The sequence below is a fragment of the Cydia pomonella genome, chromosome 5 (assembly GCF_033807575.1).
Source record: "Cydia pomonella isolate Wapato2018A chromosome 5, ilCydPomo1, whole genome shotgun sequence".
NCBI lineage: Eukaryota > Metazoa > Arthropoda > Insecta > Lepidoptera > Tortricidae > Cydia > Cydia pomonella.
Genome location: NC_084707.1, coordinates 19,539,648 through 19,557,366, shown reverse-complemented (window position 1 = coordinate 19,557,366; position 17,719 = coordinate 19,539,648). Strand labels below are relative to the sequence as shown.

At 35.8% G+C, this 17,719-nt stretch overlaps 1 protein-coding gene across 1 annotated transcript in view; it reads left to right on the top strand.

Moving 5' to 3' along the window:
* LOC133518031 (alpha-tocopherol transfer protein-like) overlaps positions 1 to 10,931 on the top strand; it is a 40,618-nt gene extending 29,687 nt beyond the window's left edge. Inside the window, exons 4-6 of the mRNA XM_061851579.1 lie at positions 6,288 to 6,438; positions 6,796 to 6,989; positions 7,514 to 10,931. Of these exons, the coding sequence (XP_061707563.1) occupies positions 6,288 to 6,438; positions 6,796 to 6,989; positions 7,514 to 7,861 (693 nt within the window). The 3' untranslated portion in view covers positions 7,862 to 10,931. The remainder of the gene's footprint in view (positions 1 to 6,287; positions 6,439 to 6,795; positions 6,990 to 7,513) is intronic.
* Positions 10,932 to 17,719: the final 6,788 nt, after the last annotated feature.

Here is a 17,719-nt window from a genome sequence, read left to right as displayed (position 1 = left end):
ATACATCTTTCCATAGAAAAGTTACATTTATTCAAACATGTATGTGCACATCATTATGAAAATCAAGCATTTAATAAAATAAAAAAACACGACTTAAAAACTGTATTAAAATAATTCGGGTCCACATTAAGCCCGACCAGATAGTAGTCCAATTAAGAACTATCCACTATATAACATACAACTTAAATGTGGACTCGATGCTAACCTGATTTCGAGTACAAAATTTGTAGACAGGAGCCTATGTTTCAACCCTCCCCATTTTATCGATATCGATAAGAATCGTAAGCGTGTAGCGTACTACACTATTTAAATCGCTTATGTTGGTACTATGGTTCTTTGACAGTTCTTTGTCGTACATTTTGGTAATGATTTGCGAAACAAACTGATTCCACTCGCTAGTATGGAAATCCCGTCTCTTAAAACGTAGTGATTATATGCCCTTTGACAATGACATGCAGTTGCGTCGATGTAGATCTATCATAAAAACGTACATGTGACGCATGTGACAATTGTCCAGGATGAAAAAAATATCTTGACAATTAACATAAAGCAATACAATACCACAAAATGTCAACAAGAAAACAGATTTATTATAAAAATACAAATTATATACAAAGCTTCATTTTAAAACCAATGGTCGTGGGTTCTAACCCCGGCTCTTAACAATGTGCATCTTGTAACATGTACCGATTGCTTTTCAGTAAAGTAAAATATATTATCATGAGGAAGATGGAGTAGCCCCAATAAGGTATATTTTCCCCCCTGGGTTAGAAGGTCAGATAGTAGTGAGACAGGGAGATATAGTGAAGAATGCGGAAAAACAAGCATTTATTGTGTTGTTAGGCTAGTTTTTTTTTTTTCAAAATTTGAAAACGAGCGCAACAGCATGCTCAAAGCCCCCTATGAGTCAGAATCTGTTAAATTTAGGCTTAAGACGAAACAGGAGCTGAGCCCGTACACAAATTTGAGATTTTTAGGTAAAAGGTAAAAAATATCGCCGTCGCGCTGACGAGTGTGGCACCCCGTACCTAGCTAGAGACTATCCCTTGTGTGTGTACCAACAAACCAAATTTTAGACAAATATGATACGTCTTCTTCTTCTTTGTCGTTGTACTCTTTGCAGAGCGTCGTGGTCAACTGCTGATATCAGGCGCAGATGTTGCTTGCCGTACGATTTCTCGCCATTTTTCGCGGTTGGGGGCCATTCTGGCAAATGCGTTCAGCGGACTCTTCATGGCAGATTTGATTTGGTCAGTCCATCGCATAGGTGGCCTTTTGCGCGGTCTTTTTCCGTTTGCTCTACCCTGCACCACTAGACGCTCTATGGAGTCGTTGTTCCTCCTCTAGACGTGACCGAAAAAACTGAGTATGCGGAGTTCTTTAAGGATGGAGACATTAGTCCGAAACTCGGTCCAGGATATCCCCAGCATTTTCCTCTTTCTAGGGCGTCTATCGTCTTCTCCTCTGTCTTTCGGATAGTCCAGGTCTCCGCAGCGTATAAGAATATAGGAAAAACGAGGGCCCGTACAAGCCGAACCTTCGTGGTGTTTGTGACGTTTCGGTGATAGGCTACGCTATACGTAAAAACTAGCCAAGACAAATCCTTTATAATTTCAGGATTTTCTACACAGCACAGAACATGGCACCCATATAGATCTCAATTCCGTTGTCGGCGAGTCAACAACGACACATATTCTTAATATTGAACTTAATTGGCTCTTATTTCACATTTATGTTTTAAATTAATTATAGGCATAGACATACCATATCCTATTGTAAGTACAAAGTTTCAGAGCAATCTAGCTAGCCGATTTAAAATGAGAGCGAAACTACATTTGTATGGAGAACCGTATTTGCTGCGGACGCACAATGTAGCATAATCGGATTAGGACCAACCTCGAAATCTCTGTAACAGTCATGAAATTTATTATGTATATATATATATTTTTCATGCCCAAACCATTTAACATTTGGGGACCTCGAGGAATCCGAGCCATCTTGGAAAATGTGTACCATCAACACAACAGTCAACATTAAAACTTATTAAATTCTACACAAAAAAGTCCTCGATATCTTTGCGGAACAATACATCTTGTTATAGAGAATACTTGCTGAATCTAAGTTTAACGCTTATACACTTCCAGGGGACATTCTCTAGAAAGGAAACTCGGAGGAATATGAATTCTATTTTTAACTATACATTTGTACGTGGTCTACCCCAATATTAACATTTTACTCTACTGCGACTAAACCAGAAAGAAGGATTATGGGTGTAAGTACTGATGTTTCAGTACACCCAGTAGCTAGGTATTAGGATACTGGACGGATTTTTTTAAATGACATATCGTTATATTTCTCTTGCCATTCACAACCTACTTTTACTTGTTCTATTAAAGAAAAATCAATACACCCGCCTTGAGAGGACTCCGAATATTAAATCATATTTTTTCTTCTAGCGCCTAAACTATTGACCGGGGTACAGTAAAACAGACATCAGTAGATCCACAGTTAGTATACAAGTGCTATGCAATACAAAGTTACTAAAATTAACGGAAGAAAAAAGTTTAGGGCTAAATAATACGTCATTTAAAAAATCCGTCCAGTATTCTAAGCTACAGGCTGTCCTGAATCCTCAGTACTTATACCCATAACCCTACTTTCTGGTTAAGTTGCATTCAAGTAAAATATTGATATTGGGGTAGATTATATACAAATGTATAGTTAAAAGTGGAATTTTTATTCTTCCAAGTTTCCTATTAAGAGAATATCCCATGAAAGGGTATAAGGGCTAAATCTGGGTTTAGCAAGTATTTTTTAAAGCAAGATCATTTTTTTTCGCAAAGATGTCTAAAACTATTTTATGTAGAATTTTATAAGCTTGAATGTTGCCTTACACGATTATTGAATAAAGAACGTAGATTTAGAGTAAAACGCGAATTTCTCCTGGATGGTCCACATTTTCCAAGATGGCTGCGGTTCCTCAAGGTCCCCAAATGTCAAATGGTGTGGGCATGAAAAAGGGGCCTTTAACGTATATACATACCAAATTTCATGACTGTTCAGACATTTCGAGTTTGGTCCTAATCCGACTATGCTAATGCCACTATGTACGTAAACTGTAACTGTACTGCGGACTCAACCTTCACGTTATAATTTTTTAAGTATTAACGTTGACATAGTAACGAAAATAATAAACACGTCAATTGAAGTAAACAATATTATTATATGCAAGAAAATTTTGCAAAATAGGTACATTAATGATTAATATGTAAAACACCATTAATTATTGAATTAAAATTATGATTTTGTGTTAAAAAATATGAGACTAATGATACAGCCCGATTACACGGGCTACATATTAAAAATGATTATCATGGAAACAGTAAATATACACAGGTGAACAAAGTTATAGTAAAATAGGTGCATAATTTCAGAGCTTGCCTGGCCCACCTGTACCACCTACCATGACCACGGCCGTCTCCTACTATTATTTTTTTCTAATACCTATGGCCTTACTAGCGAACAGTATTCCATCTTCTTAATCCAGAATTTAAACCCTTAACTACATATTTGTGGCACTTGGGGTTGAATTTGAAACTCTAGGGCACTAGCGTGGCTCTATGAGAGCGCCTTATATAGGCTTCTGGTGACCAGAGGATCAGCATTGTTAACCAGCGCGGAAATGCACCCAGCCTTCTGAGCACCCTACCGAGCGACCAGAATATAGGGCAAATATTTTATGTATACGTTTTTGACTTAAGTGTTTTTATCATGTTTTATATCTAAACTTACAGATGTCGAACTACCAGCAAAGTTTTTGAAGAGGTGTAGTTTTTATATTTCCTGGTACCAAACTGATACAGGAAATTGGAAAATCAGTAAATAATCTACACCGAAGACAATGAAATATAGTCACATAATACTTTAATGTTATATTAAAATATTTAAAGAAATCGGTAAAAAAATGTGTTAACTGAAAAAGATAATTTTTATTTTATTTGTAGTTGAATAACAAAATATGTATTTAATCTCCTTTTAACATAGGAATTCTCTTTGTGTAGGTACATATAAATAATAGGTACTTAGGTCTTGGTAAGTAATATAGACAGTACAGTAGGTCTTATCTTAATAATTTGAGATCTCATACATGCGTTCCGATATATCTGATGGCGACTGTACATACAATGGGGTCGCGTATACGAGTACAAAGAACATTAAAATAGTTGTTGATAGACCAAGTGAGCGAGCTACTATGGTACCTATCTTTATATCAATTTTATGCATTATGTAATAGCACAATACAGAAAAAAAATTTGACAAATGTAGTATTATTTTTATAGTAATAAAGGTTATTCATGAACCATCTCGTAATTTAAAAAAAAACGGACTTTATCTCTAAATCATATGCCTTATATTTACAGATGTGTTAGGTTACAACTTGGTTCGTGAACGTGGTTTAGAAGCAACTTGAGACTGGGTGCGGAGTAAATTGCATCAATTTTTTTTACAATTTTGAGCGTTTATAGGAGAATATGTGGAGCGAGAATTATTCGACGTGTAGGTGTGGGTTCAACAAAAAGATCGCATGTCAATAGTTCTTTATTTTCGTTAAAATTCAATTAATAATCGCCTTTATCGACCATCAACTGTGTGGTCACTTTTTAATTGATTGACGTTGTCAGGTACAGTTTCACTACTCGCCGCCGCATTGTTCATAGCGCATTACTTATCCTATCGAATACAAGATGTCGCTGATTCCTGTAAACTTATGTTTAAAAAAAAAAGACGCTTTACTCTATGCCATATATTGTAGGAAAGGAAGGGTATTCCCTGTCGTACGTCAAAAAATCCAAGATGGTGCCCAAGCCCATGGACAAAAAAGTCTAGCAATAAAATCAACACTTGTCAAAATTTGACATTAGCAATCCACAGTCAGGTGACAATCAAATCAAACCGAACCACTTTGAGTTCAGAGCCATTTCAAACTATATAGTAGTAATAAACAAAGTTGATTTTTGTTTGATTATTTTTTCTATGAATGAGTTTTGATTGTTCCAAATGATAATATCCACAGTTGATAGAATCAACACTTGATACAATCAACATGCGATAGAATCAAGTGTTGATTTGATGTGGACGCGAAATTTGACAGTTGTGCATCTCGAATAAGGCCCCAGGAGGTGTGGTGAAAAATTAATATTATTCCTATTATTCCTATTATTCGTATTGTCAAACCCTATACATGTGCAACCTGTGGAGTGACTACACCAAAAAAGCCTACAGTGCTCTGCGCGTCCAGTACAGTAACGCCTTCAGGGGGTTGCTGGGGCTGCCCTGGCGCTGCAGCGCGTCGGGAATGTTCGCCGCGTGGGGAACTACTTCCAAGCCGTGCTGCGCAAGCGGGTGGCGTCCCTGGACGAGCGTGTGTGGAGCAGTACCAACACTCTCCTGAAGGTGATCGCTGAGAGGATGGACAGCCCTATCCTCACTCACTGGATGTCTTTACATGTGCAGTCTAATTGTAATTATATTTTCTACTAACACACCTAATATAAGTGGTAACACTAACATAATATGGATGTATTTTTGTCCGAAATAAATGCTTCCATTTCATTTATTTCATTTCATTATTGTTATTTAGCTACACCTACGCCTACAATCTATATAGCTAGCGGTTAGTTCAATGCCTCCTTTCCCCATATATAATCCCCATTCCCCGTATTGCTCAATTCCTAGTCTCTAAAAAGGCAAATATGTATATAAATATTTACAGATGTAGTGCATAAACCTTTCTTTCTCATCGTATTTTCACGGAAAAGTACCGGTCGTACCGTATAATGTTATTTCAGTCAGTCGCAGTACAAAAGGTATACTGAGGCAGACTGAAGTAGCATGACAAACACGAACGTTTACGAAAAATATAATGGAAAAAATGTATTTACTACATATCTGTACCTACGAATATGACAGGAAAACGGAATAAATTAAAATCCCCTTATATGTAAGTGCGTACAGTTTACAAAAACGCAACACATAAAGTAAGAAAGGTAGATAATTTTTCCGAACACAAGCTTTTAAAGGCTTTCTTTGTTCTTTAAAAACTAATGAGAAAGTTGCATTTTATCAACAAGAGTTGCAAAGAAAGTAACTTAAAGCAATTTTTGAGTTGTTTTCTCATGTTGGCTGATAGAATTAATTAACTTAAGTGAAGGTATCAATAATAGCACGAGGTGTCATCTTTACCCTCTTGTCAACTTATTTGAAGCATTTGCAAATCGTTATTACAGATGGTAAACTACTATGAGTTCCGGGAAGAGAACCCGCAGCTGTGCTCGGACGTGTTCCCGCTGGATCTGCGCGCCGTGGGTGACAGCAGCATATTGGCCGTGCCGCCCTACCTCGCGCAGGACGGACGTCGCGTCATGATCTACAGGATCGGTGATTACCATCAATAATATGTAAAAATAGAGAGAGAGATGATGTTACCGGAATGCTCATCGACAACGGCTATCAGTGGTAGTACATGACTTAGCTCTAATGAGAACAGCAGGGGAAAATGTCAGGGTTTATAAAAACAACGAGACTGAAGATCCAGTGGCCAAGGCAAATAATTAATGGTGAAATAAAAACCCAGTTTCTTGGTCGCCTCGAACGTATGGATGGAGTATTCTCTTTTTCTCTTCTTCTTAAGCACTTATTATATTTCATTGTATTTTTTTATTATTTTAGCATGGGTAATCTTAACTCCGATTGTTCATGTAATTCTCCACAGTATGATTATTTGCATATTTGCAGGCTGCTGGGACCCGAACACGATCCCTACGAACGATCTATTCAGGGCGACACTCATAGCCATGGAGCTGGGCATGATGGAGCCGGCGAGTCAAATCCTGGGTGCGCACGCCATCTTCGACCTGGAAGACATCGGGCTTCACCACGCCTGGCAGGTCACGCCCGCCATCGCCTCCAAGATCGTCAAGCTGTTGGGGGTATTTATTACAATCTAGCTCTCTATACTACTGCCGCGTATTAAAATTTTCTTTCCCCCAGTGTTTCCCTTATAACTTTGAACCCCTTAAAAGATAAATTTAAGGATAAAAGTATCATATGTCTTATGTTGTGTACCATGATTCAGCATGTCGATATGTGCCCAAGCTCACAGATTTATTTGTTTTGTAGCATTTAAGTTACGTAAGAATTGAAGTTGTGCCACGCAAAACTTTGTCTGTGATATTTTATGCAATAAAACTTGATTCAAATGATTACAAAAAATCAAACTGGCTTTGGTGTACCAATTAATTTTTTCCGGTTTGCTTTATAAATAACTATGACCAAACATTATTTAAGAACGTACACATAAACCTACTATCACTGATTGAATTTCTCTGTAGCATCCTTGACGTTGTATTGCCAGCCACAGTGAAAAAGTTTTCAACTTAAGGTTTCATTGGATTCATATTTATTTAGTCTATATTATTGTCTTTATCTTATAGCTTTAATTTTTTTGTTCCAGTCCTGTTTTCCTGCAAATACCCACGCCATCCACGTTATAAACCACACATGGGTATTTGACAAAATATACAATATCTTCAAGCCGTTCCTCAACGCTGAAATGCGGTCCAGGATATATTTCCACGGATACGATGTAAAATCCCTGCACAAACATATCCACCCTGACCATTTGCCAGAGAGATATGGCGGTATCTGGCCCGACTACTCTTACACGATATGGTTGGAGTCATTGAAGAAAAACTACAAAGTAGTTAAAGAGATGATTAGTTGCGGTTACAAGTTTCGCGAAGAAGAGTTGTGCCCCGAAGTTGTTAGACAACTAAAAGATGAAGGAGTAAAGTTGTCGTGAAATTATGCCCACGATATCTAGCATAACATTGAAACGTACCGGGAGCGGCGATGTGTTCGGGGAGTTCGGCGCCCCGGGCTGTCGGCGAACAAGACAAATTATACCTTGGCTTGGATACAACCTTAATAACTTTTAAAGGATAATAAACAGGTTTTCAGTAATTTTCATTGGTTAATGTTCATGAACAGTGTTATTTAAAGAGATTGCAGATCATTTGGAATTAGGCCAGAGAAACAATTTATCGGTTGAGCGATCTAAGCATAGTTATTAGTATAACCCATTGACTTAAATGTACTAGGTACGTACTAGAAAGGTTATCGAGAACAAATTTGATGTTTGACGTCTGTCACTAAGCTAAAGAATAAGCCCGAGGCGAAACTGTTATGACAACTGTTCATATTCTGCCTACATACGCACGGCAAAGAATCGTGATTAAATGTTATTTATTATTTTCAATTGTGACGAATAATGTTTACGTATGTAACATGAGCGATATAAAAATCATATAAAATAGGTATAAAACCCTTTCTTACTACCTCTCGTTGTTTTTCTAATCACGTTTATAGCACAAATAACTCTTTATGTTAAGTAAAAAAGTAAAAAAACTATAAAAAATAACGGGTTAAAGAATTATATGTAATTACTTTGCATATATTCTGTGAACAATAACCTACCTACGTGTTACTTCTGCGAAATGTAACCTATGAGCCTGAATGATTTTAATTGACGTTTCAATATAATTTAAATTGAGTTTTTAAACAACAGTTTTTCGCAATGGAATGTCATTATATTGATTTTAATATGTTTATAGGTATTATTAGTATAATTTTTCATTACACATAAAGGCATTTTTCATTATTTTAACAATTTTCGTTATATGCGTGGCATCTCGCTAGTAGTCGGAGACGTACTAAACGCAATGAAGTAAAACGTTTTCTTCGAGATGCCTTCTCTAGTACTACATAGTACCTCAATGGTGGTATAACATCGAAAAGTTTTATTAACTTTAACCCAACTAATTTTGATTAGATATTAGATCTAATGCTTTTTGGAAGGCAATCTAAACGTAGGTAGCCTCTATATGTATGTCACCCGAGCTATATACAATGCCGGCTTAGTGGTATTGCCGCTGCGGTAGAATATAGTACGCTAATGTATATTATATACCACCATCCATATATAAAACAATAGTTTTATATATGGATGGTGGTATATAATATTTGGTTTTGCCGTAGTCGATAAAAACTGACAAAAAATAGCCACCTTATTGTTTAGATTAATATGTTTGTGACAGAACCTTGTTGTCACGGGTACATTATTTTTGAATGCCAGTAAATGTAATAATTTCGTGTTTGTTTATAACGTAGGTGAACCTAATTTATAGTTAATATAATGTAAGGAGATTAAATAGCAAATAAAAATAGCCAGTAAGAGATCCTTAGGCGATATTGATTTAATTTACCACATTTATGAGTAATGTGGTTGGTAGTTCAATATACTAGAAGTTTAGGTATAATGGTATTAATGGCATCTTATTCAGACAAGATGAGAGGATATTAGTTTTAACTATATATATTTACCGACCTTATTAATTTATTTGGACGACCGGTCTGGCCTAGTGGTTAGTGACCCTGCATATGAAGCCGTTGCTCCTGGGTTCGAATCCTGGTAAGGGCATTTATTTGTGTGATGAGCACAAATATTTGTTCTTGAGTCATGGGTGTTTTTATATACGTATTTAAGTATTTATATACTATATGTATATATATCGTTGTCTGAGTACACACATCACAAGCCTTCTTGAGCTCATCGTGGGGCTTCGTTAATTTGTGTAAAAATGTCCAATATTTATTTATTCATTATTAGGCATCGGAGTTTTTATCGCACGTGTAAGACGTTAGTGAGTAATGGAATTGACATTATCAATAAAGCTCATCTTATATTCGTACTCGTACTCATTCATCTAATTAATTAGTGATTTCAATTTTATAATCAAGGACAAGAACGTTATCGAATTTATATATGATCTTATAATTTTGTCTTTGAAAGTATAAATATTACAAATAAGAATAAGGACCATTTTTGGTATGGATTATATTACGAAATTTCTTAAAAGACAACAATTTGTATATTAAAAGAGAAATAAATAATATGAATATTAAATGAATCAATACAACAAATAAATAGTAATTATTCTTATTTGTAATGTTTATGTCCTGAAAGAAAAAAAAGAAAGGATCGTTAACAAACTCAACATTCTTGTCCTTGATTATAAAATTGAATAAATGAATGAGTATGAATATGAGTTGAATTTTATTACTAATGTTGACTCCATAGCTCGCTAAAGTCTTACAGTGCGGTAAAAACTCCGATGCCTGTAATTATTATATTTCTTATTGTTTATTTGCTACTGTATGGAACTGGAATAACAAGGTAAATTTAGTACGAATGTATTTGTAATTCTTCTTCAATTTGTTTGACTGAAAATAGAAGTAGGAGTATTGTATTAATGCACAAAGTACCTATGTTCATGTTGTTCATAATACTTTCTGGCATCTTAGTCCGATCCTCGGTTGATACTATACCTACTTTAGACGTAGACTGTTTTTTCTGTTATAATTAGGCGTATTTAGATCATATTGATTAAAGAAATCGTCAAGAGTCTGTGATATAAAAGTGCGTTTTATTCTTAAATCTTAGTTATATCTTATGATAACTGTAGAGGATTTGTGCCAGCTTCCTCTGTATCAAGAGTCGTCGCTTGACGAGCTAGTTCAACTTAAACACTTACAATACGAAGGTAATTAGTAAGTCCTAGCAGTTCTTATTTCATTTTAGGGAAAGAGTTTATGTTAGTACCGTAAGTAATATTCATATTTTCTTAATAATTATTTTGTGTAAAATCGGCAAAACATTAGATTAGTAGATTTTTAAGGAAGGGTGTAATTTTCATTTTATGTTATTTAATGTACGGACAATTTATAAATAACCAACAATCTAGCTTAAGTTAATTTAATGATATTTATGACAATATTATATATATATGATATTTATGAATATTCCAATCAGATTTCTGCCTTTGTTTAATTTACGTTTCACCTGCGACAAAAGGTTCATCGTGCGTAAATATTTCATTTCAAGTTACTTGACATTTCCTAAATACCCAAACCGCGTCTCCACTGGAATGATTAATGGAGGAACGTTTAATTTTCTAAGTTCGATGACCCTATCATATTTCAAAGCCTCTTCCGTAGATAACTAACTATACACACAACGATGTATATTATAGTTTGATAGAAGATCAACAAAAACAAAAAATTGTGTAAAAACTACATATTACAGAAAAATCAAATAGACATACGATTTCATATCATCGGTAAATCATCTTGTAATACATTAATTTATTGCTTAAAACAAGCTATTATTTTGTTTCATTGTGACGTTGCTCGGCGGCGCTAGATACGATGCGGTGAAAACAGAGACACATATTTCAGTAGACTGCACTTTCGCCTCCAAAAAACGTGCCGAGCGAGATAGCTCGAGGGAGACCTCTGCTATTACCATATTTATTAAAATAAATGTCATTTTTATTGATGAGGTAGTTAGCCTAGTTTATTAACTCACTTAAGAGTAGTCCCTTTATAAATGTTGACATTCAGTAAAAATCAAGGTTCTTTGGTTATGACGTATTTTGTAGGTAGTATTCTTAAGTGAAAACTAGCACGGCAGAATCTATAGTAATGACATATATATTAATAAAATAGTAGCATGGCTTGTTTAGCTGCGATGATGGTCACTTCATCGTCGCCGTTAAGAAAGAAAACGACTAAGGTCTCCCTAGAGCTATTTTTCTAGACAGGTTTTTTGGGACATTCTTTAATGTAGGTATGTCTCTGGCCAAAGAAAATTGATTATATCTTTGCTCTGATCGGCCACATAGTTTACTCAGTATACAATAGATGGCGTTGTCTTTTGTTTAACGAGAATGTTCGGTCGGAACTGTATGCATGGGGCTTATCTTTGAAATCATTGATCTATAGATATTCATATCTGATCTTGCAACCAGTACCTACCTTTGGCTGACCGCTGCGCGTTTGGCGCTATCTTGAAAACGATTGACCGCATGAAAAAATGTTTGGAACATAACGTCACGACGTACGTAACGTTAAGTTAATGATCTACGATTCTTATGTAATAGATGTAAACATCATTGGAGCTTTAGAAACCTTGATATTAGCGAAAAACTTATTTCTGTTACCTTTGACCTGGAATAACTTTCGTCGCGCGCACGATATTTTTTACGACTTGTAAGACAAATTTTAGATGCTATAATGAAAGTGTATCTCTAAGTATACGAATTTCCAGCTCTCCCTTAGCTGAAACCCTTAATTTGACTGGGATATTGACAAAGTCTGAGGTAACAAATATACAAAAAAAAAACAGTCGAATTGATATTGATAACCTTTTTTATCCCTTTCAAAACATATCGCTCGGTAAAAATGCGTGAATTCAACTGTAAATATAATTTACTAAGTACATACAACAATACCCACCAGCCAAATGGTCATAATACAGATAACTCTCTATTTAACGAAATGTAAATAAAATTAAATAATAATTATTGGTTAGCTTCTCCATTATAAAATTAAAAACGATGTCACTGCACTGTCTCAGTCAAGCTTAGTTTATCTCATTTTAAGCGGGCAGCAACCATGAAACCTGAGGGCCTATCACGAACCACGCTCGACGTGTTTGTTGCCTCTCTGTCGCACTTGTAAATTTGTACGTAAGTGTGACAGGGAGGCAACACGTCGAACGTGGTTCGCGAAAGTTCCTCGGCCGGAGGTACGGCGCGGCTAGAGCGTGAGGAGTTTCGCACTTGCGAACCAAAACGATAACTTGGCGAACAATAGTTGCCTGGCAAAGTGCTGTCTTAATGTGTCCTTAGTCCTTAGTGCATCAGGTGCATGTACGAGTATATACTAGAAACAAATATGTCTTAAAAGAGGAATGATGAGGATAATTGAACAATATGATCTTACTGTTGGCTTTTACCGACATACAACTGGAAAGTTAAGGTTGGTAAATCAGAACCTTAAGCGATCTGAAGTTTCAATAGACTTATTATCTAAGCTACTACACTAGGATGCAATTAAAATGTTTACAATCTATATTAGACAGAAATCAATCAAAATAATAAATATGAAGCTTTAAACTTTAAAAATATATATTTTATTTGTTTACTTATAAAACATCACCTTCGCTAATGGCATCGTTAATATCGTGTGTCTTCACTCTTTCATTGGAAGATTCCTCTGATATCTTGACTAAACAGGATGGATGGAGGTCTTTAGTCCGTCGAACACATCGAGGAAATTTAAAATTAGATATTCGTTTAGAACTTTCTGCGTCATACGCGTTGTTTGTCTCCGAAATATCGGCTGATTGTCGATACTTTCGGAATATTTTCTTAAATCGATTTACAAAACTGAAACTGGTTCTGTGCGATTTTGGGGCGGGTAATAGTTGATGTAAAGATAGGGTGGGTCCCTTAACAGGCTCCAATCCGAATCGCACGTGTTTTTCAAATGTTGTTGGGTTGCTGGTAGTTGCTTCTGAGTTTTCTTCGAGTAGTGTAAATTGGCAGCAGCTTTGAGAGGTAAGATGCAGTTTCACCGATAAATTAGTCTTCTCTTGAAGTCTTTTATTAAGGAAACGTAAACTAGCTGTAAAGAACAACTCCTCATCTTCAGATTCCTCCAATGACCTGTTTAGGGCAGTTAATGATTTATTGTCTGTTTCCTCTTTATTATGTTTTACAGCATTCTCTTGTTGCATCCCTGGCAAATTAAACCTATAATTTGTATTTCACAGGACATGTTTAAGATATCATTATATGTTCCTAATATTACTATTTGACAAAATTAAATATAATATCTGTTTAAAAACTCACAATTGACAATTTAGTTCTCATTTGTCAACAATTGTCATATTATTATTTTTATTCAAGTTTCCAGCGTGTTTTTTATTTACATGACATGCAGGTTATATTGGGTTATGTTTGCATATAAGAACAGTCAGTTACACATATTAGTCCTCGCTTAGGTCTCATAAAGCATTCTTACAAAAAATCAGTCAGAGGTCTATAGTAAATCCCATAAAAACCACACAAAGCCCTTTATGTGAACAAGCCCTGGATTAGGACAAAATCCATTATTTTCACTTATCTCTGTGCGCCGAAACGGAAGTAGGCAAGAGAAAAAACCTTTGGCAAAAGAGTCGTTGCCCTGTGAGAGCGATCTTTGACCCCAAGTGACAATGCAGCCAAAGTTCGTAAGTAATCCTAGCCTAGCGATATGATCTATTTTGGGAGTTTGCTTAGAAGCACTTTAAACTTATAGCACGGAAAGGTAATCACGACTAGTTAATTTAATTATTTCTCTTTTTCTTTTTAGATACCTACGTACTTATTTCAAATTGTTACCTATTTATGATAAGTAGTATTTATCATCTTTCCTTCATGATGAAAATCACATGGCAAAGCGCATGCATCAAAATTTCCACGCTAATTCATCAAATGATATTGATGGCGTAAAAGCAATGGGGACCTAAATTGATTATCAAGTTATTAATACCTTGTTTGTTTCTTTAAGTATTGACGCATGGAACTCAAAATATTATTGCTTCCTCAATGAAAATGTGGCAATCAAATGTCAAGTAAACAGGGAAAACTGGATATTAGACACAAACTCCAGTAAATTTCCGAGGCAGTGGGAAAAGTAGGTAAATGAATTTGCGGAAAACTGTTCAGAAGAAAGTTTTGCTCGCGAAATAGTACAGGCGCTATACAAAGTCATCATTTCTTAATCAGCAACGTCCAAAATACTGGACATGCGACGAGGAGGTTTGAACTCACCGTGTGTTCTGTCGATTTAACACCTAACCGCATACAAAGCCATATATGGAAGATATGATATTCAACTCTATTGGTAGCTTTTAAAGTTCAAATTTCAACAAATATTTTTTATTACATGCAGTAAGGGGTGGATTAAAAAGATTTAACTTCAACAATCCTAAATTGTACGTACATTTGATTTCTTGGGATTTTATTATCCAATCTATTCAATTAAATACCTTCGTTATTTGAGTCAATTATTGAAAATTTCTGGGGAATGAAGCGGAAAGTTATAATGTGTTACTTTTCATCTTTACGTTCTATTGTGAGTAGGTAGGTATAGCTGCAGGCTGCCGGGGACACAAAGGCTTTGTTCGCCTGGTCTCATTGTAATTAGGTACTTAAGGCTCCGGCAGCAGCTGAGCCCTTTTTTACTGAGTGTCCCTCTATGCTAGTCACGAGTGTAGGAGGGTTTAATTAATCAAACGGTTGTAAACATATATCGGGGTCGGCCGTTGACTCGGTGACTTCTCGTTCATTAATCCTCCGGGAAGGGTCTGTGCCATTTAACTAGGAAAATTTGCATCTTAAAATAAGATCAAGATGATCCAGATGGCTGTTCTCAATCAGCCGCCCTTTTGCATAAAAACTTAGGCGCTGACCTGAAAAGCGTTCCCAAGTACTTAGTGACGTAGGTAGTTTACAAATTATAAATGTATCCCGCGAAATATTTTCAAGTTTCCTTTGTGTTTCCAAGTTTCAAGTTTCCTTTTATCAATGCTGTTTGTGACCACCGCGCAGTAGATTAGTTCCGTCGTTGAGAACTTCAAAGCATCAAAAATTTACGATGTTTACTCGGCAAATAGGTGCACTTTTAACATCTGCCGCGAAACGCTTTATAAAATATCAAGGCGGTTGCCTTCGGCCTTCTTATTGACCTAGACATGTCGTTATTTGTAACATCAAACCGTAATCGATATCTGTTATTTATATTCAGTTATCGGTAGCATTCGTCATGAAGAATCATCCTTATATTCTAGGTTGACCTTAAAAAGAGAGACGAGCAGAGTCGGTACGTTGGCGCCACTTCGCCCGATATGATCAGCCAGCCAGAGCTCTTCTGGTGTTTCTAATGTTGATTAGGATGTAGGCCATTGTCCTACATTACATTTATCCGTACCTTATGAGATGGCGCGGGGTGCCGGTAAAATTTTAATGTGATTGTAAAGGGATGTACAGGGTAAGATACCCTATTATACTTAAGACATCGTATATTAACGGTATAACCTACCTATGTGTGAGTTGTGTATTGGAATTGATGGAAGTGGGTACTCTACAGAAGTTGGAAGACAAAAGATTCGATACAACTATTCTAAAACTATTATAAAATTGCTGTAAAAAAGTTAAGAGCTATTTAAGTATAGTAATGTACAGGTAGGTGTAAAGTTTTTGTAATCTAAATTGTTTTAAGTAGTTGCCACGCCGTGATATTCAACGAATTTATCTGTTCTATTACCTAAATACTTATAGTCGATTCTGTGAAAGTTATGAAATTCGGTTATCAAAACTTATATATGCTTACAATAATATAAATGACTCTGAGTGTTTTTTTTTTTATATTAATGTCCTTTATTTGTAAATATAGAATATGTTTAATGAACATTATACGATATGTAGATACGATAGCCCGAAAACTACGTTAAGAAAACAATCTGCAAAAATTTAAAAATACGGAATTGAATTTTTTTTTTTACCTGACAAATTGCCACTAAAAGAAACCAGCAACCAAACCACAAAAGGAAAAAAGCTTTGAAAGGAAATTGATTTTTTTTTTTAATTTTCCGGTTTTTGCAACGCTACTTATGACAAAGGCATTTTGCGAAAAAAGCGCGGGAAACGTGAAACGCGGCGGTCCAGTTTTAGGTTTCTTGTAAATTTAATTTCCATTTTAATATTATAGATCAGGGAATCAGTAATTTGTATATAATTTTTCACATAGTTTGTATATATTGTTGTATTTGTATATATAATTAGTGTAATTTCGTCGTAGTTGGTAAGTTTTTTCGTATATATGTAATGGGGGATGACGATCCTCCCGACCCTGGAGGTGATAACCTCCAGGTCGGAAGTAATGTTATTATCGATTCAGCAATGGACACGGACTCTTCTGTGGGGAGCAGAAGTGAATTGAAAAGAAATAAGAGTCACAAAAGATGCAAAACATGTAATAAAAAAAGAAGGAAAAATAATGGCGGGGACTATTCGTGCGATTGTCAGAACATCATACAAGAAACCCAAGCTCCTTCAAACTCTAACATTCAGGTTACCAAAAACTCTTCGGATAACTTAAATACAAAAAATGACTCTTCTAATACCAAGGTTGGCAGGAATTTATTTTCATCTTCCGATGTTGCTCCCTTCACGGTGCACGTACAAATGAAACAAACAGATGCAAAATCATCTCTGCACCCGGTGTCCTTTGGGAAATTTTTACTAAAAAAAGGCTTCAGAAACATTATAAATGGAAGTGTTAAGCGCATTGGTAGGACACGTATAGCGATGTCGTTTTCAAATTACGTTGACGCAAACTTATTTGTTACTGATACGTGTCTTGAATCAGAAAATCTTACCGCATACATTCCGTCGTTTTCTGTGACCCGTATGGGCTTGGTTCGAGGTATTCCAGCACAGTGGTCGGAGGAGGAAATAGTTTCCAACATTTCCGTGCCCATGGGGTGTGGAAAAGTATTAAAAGTACGACGTTTGAACCACAGAGTTGTGGTTAACGGTTCTGTTACCTGGCAACCCTCAGAGACAGTTGTATTGACATTTGACGGTCAAGTATTACCGAAACGAGTCTTTTCATGCTACAACTCTCTTGCCGTTGAATTGTACATTTTTCCTACCATTCAATGCTTTTTATGCTGTAAATTTGGACATACCAAAAATAACTGTCGTTCGAA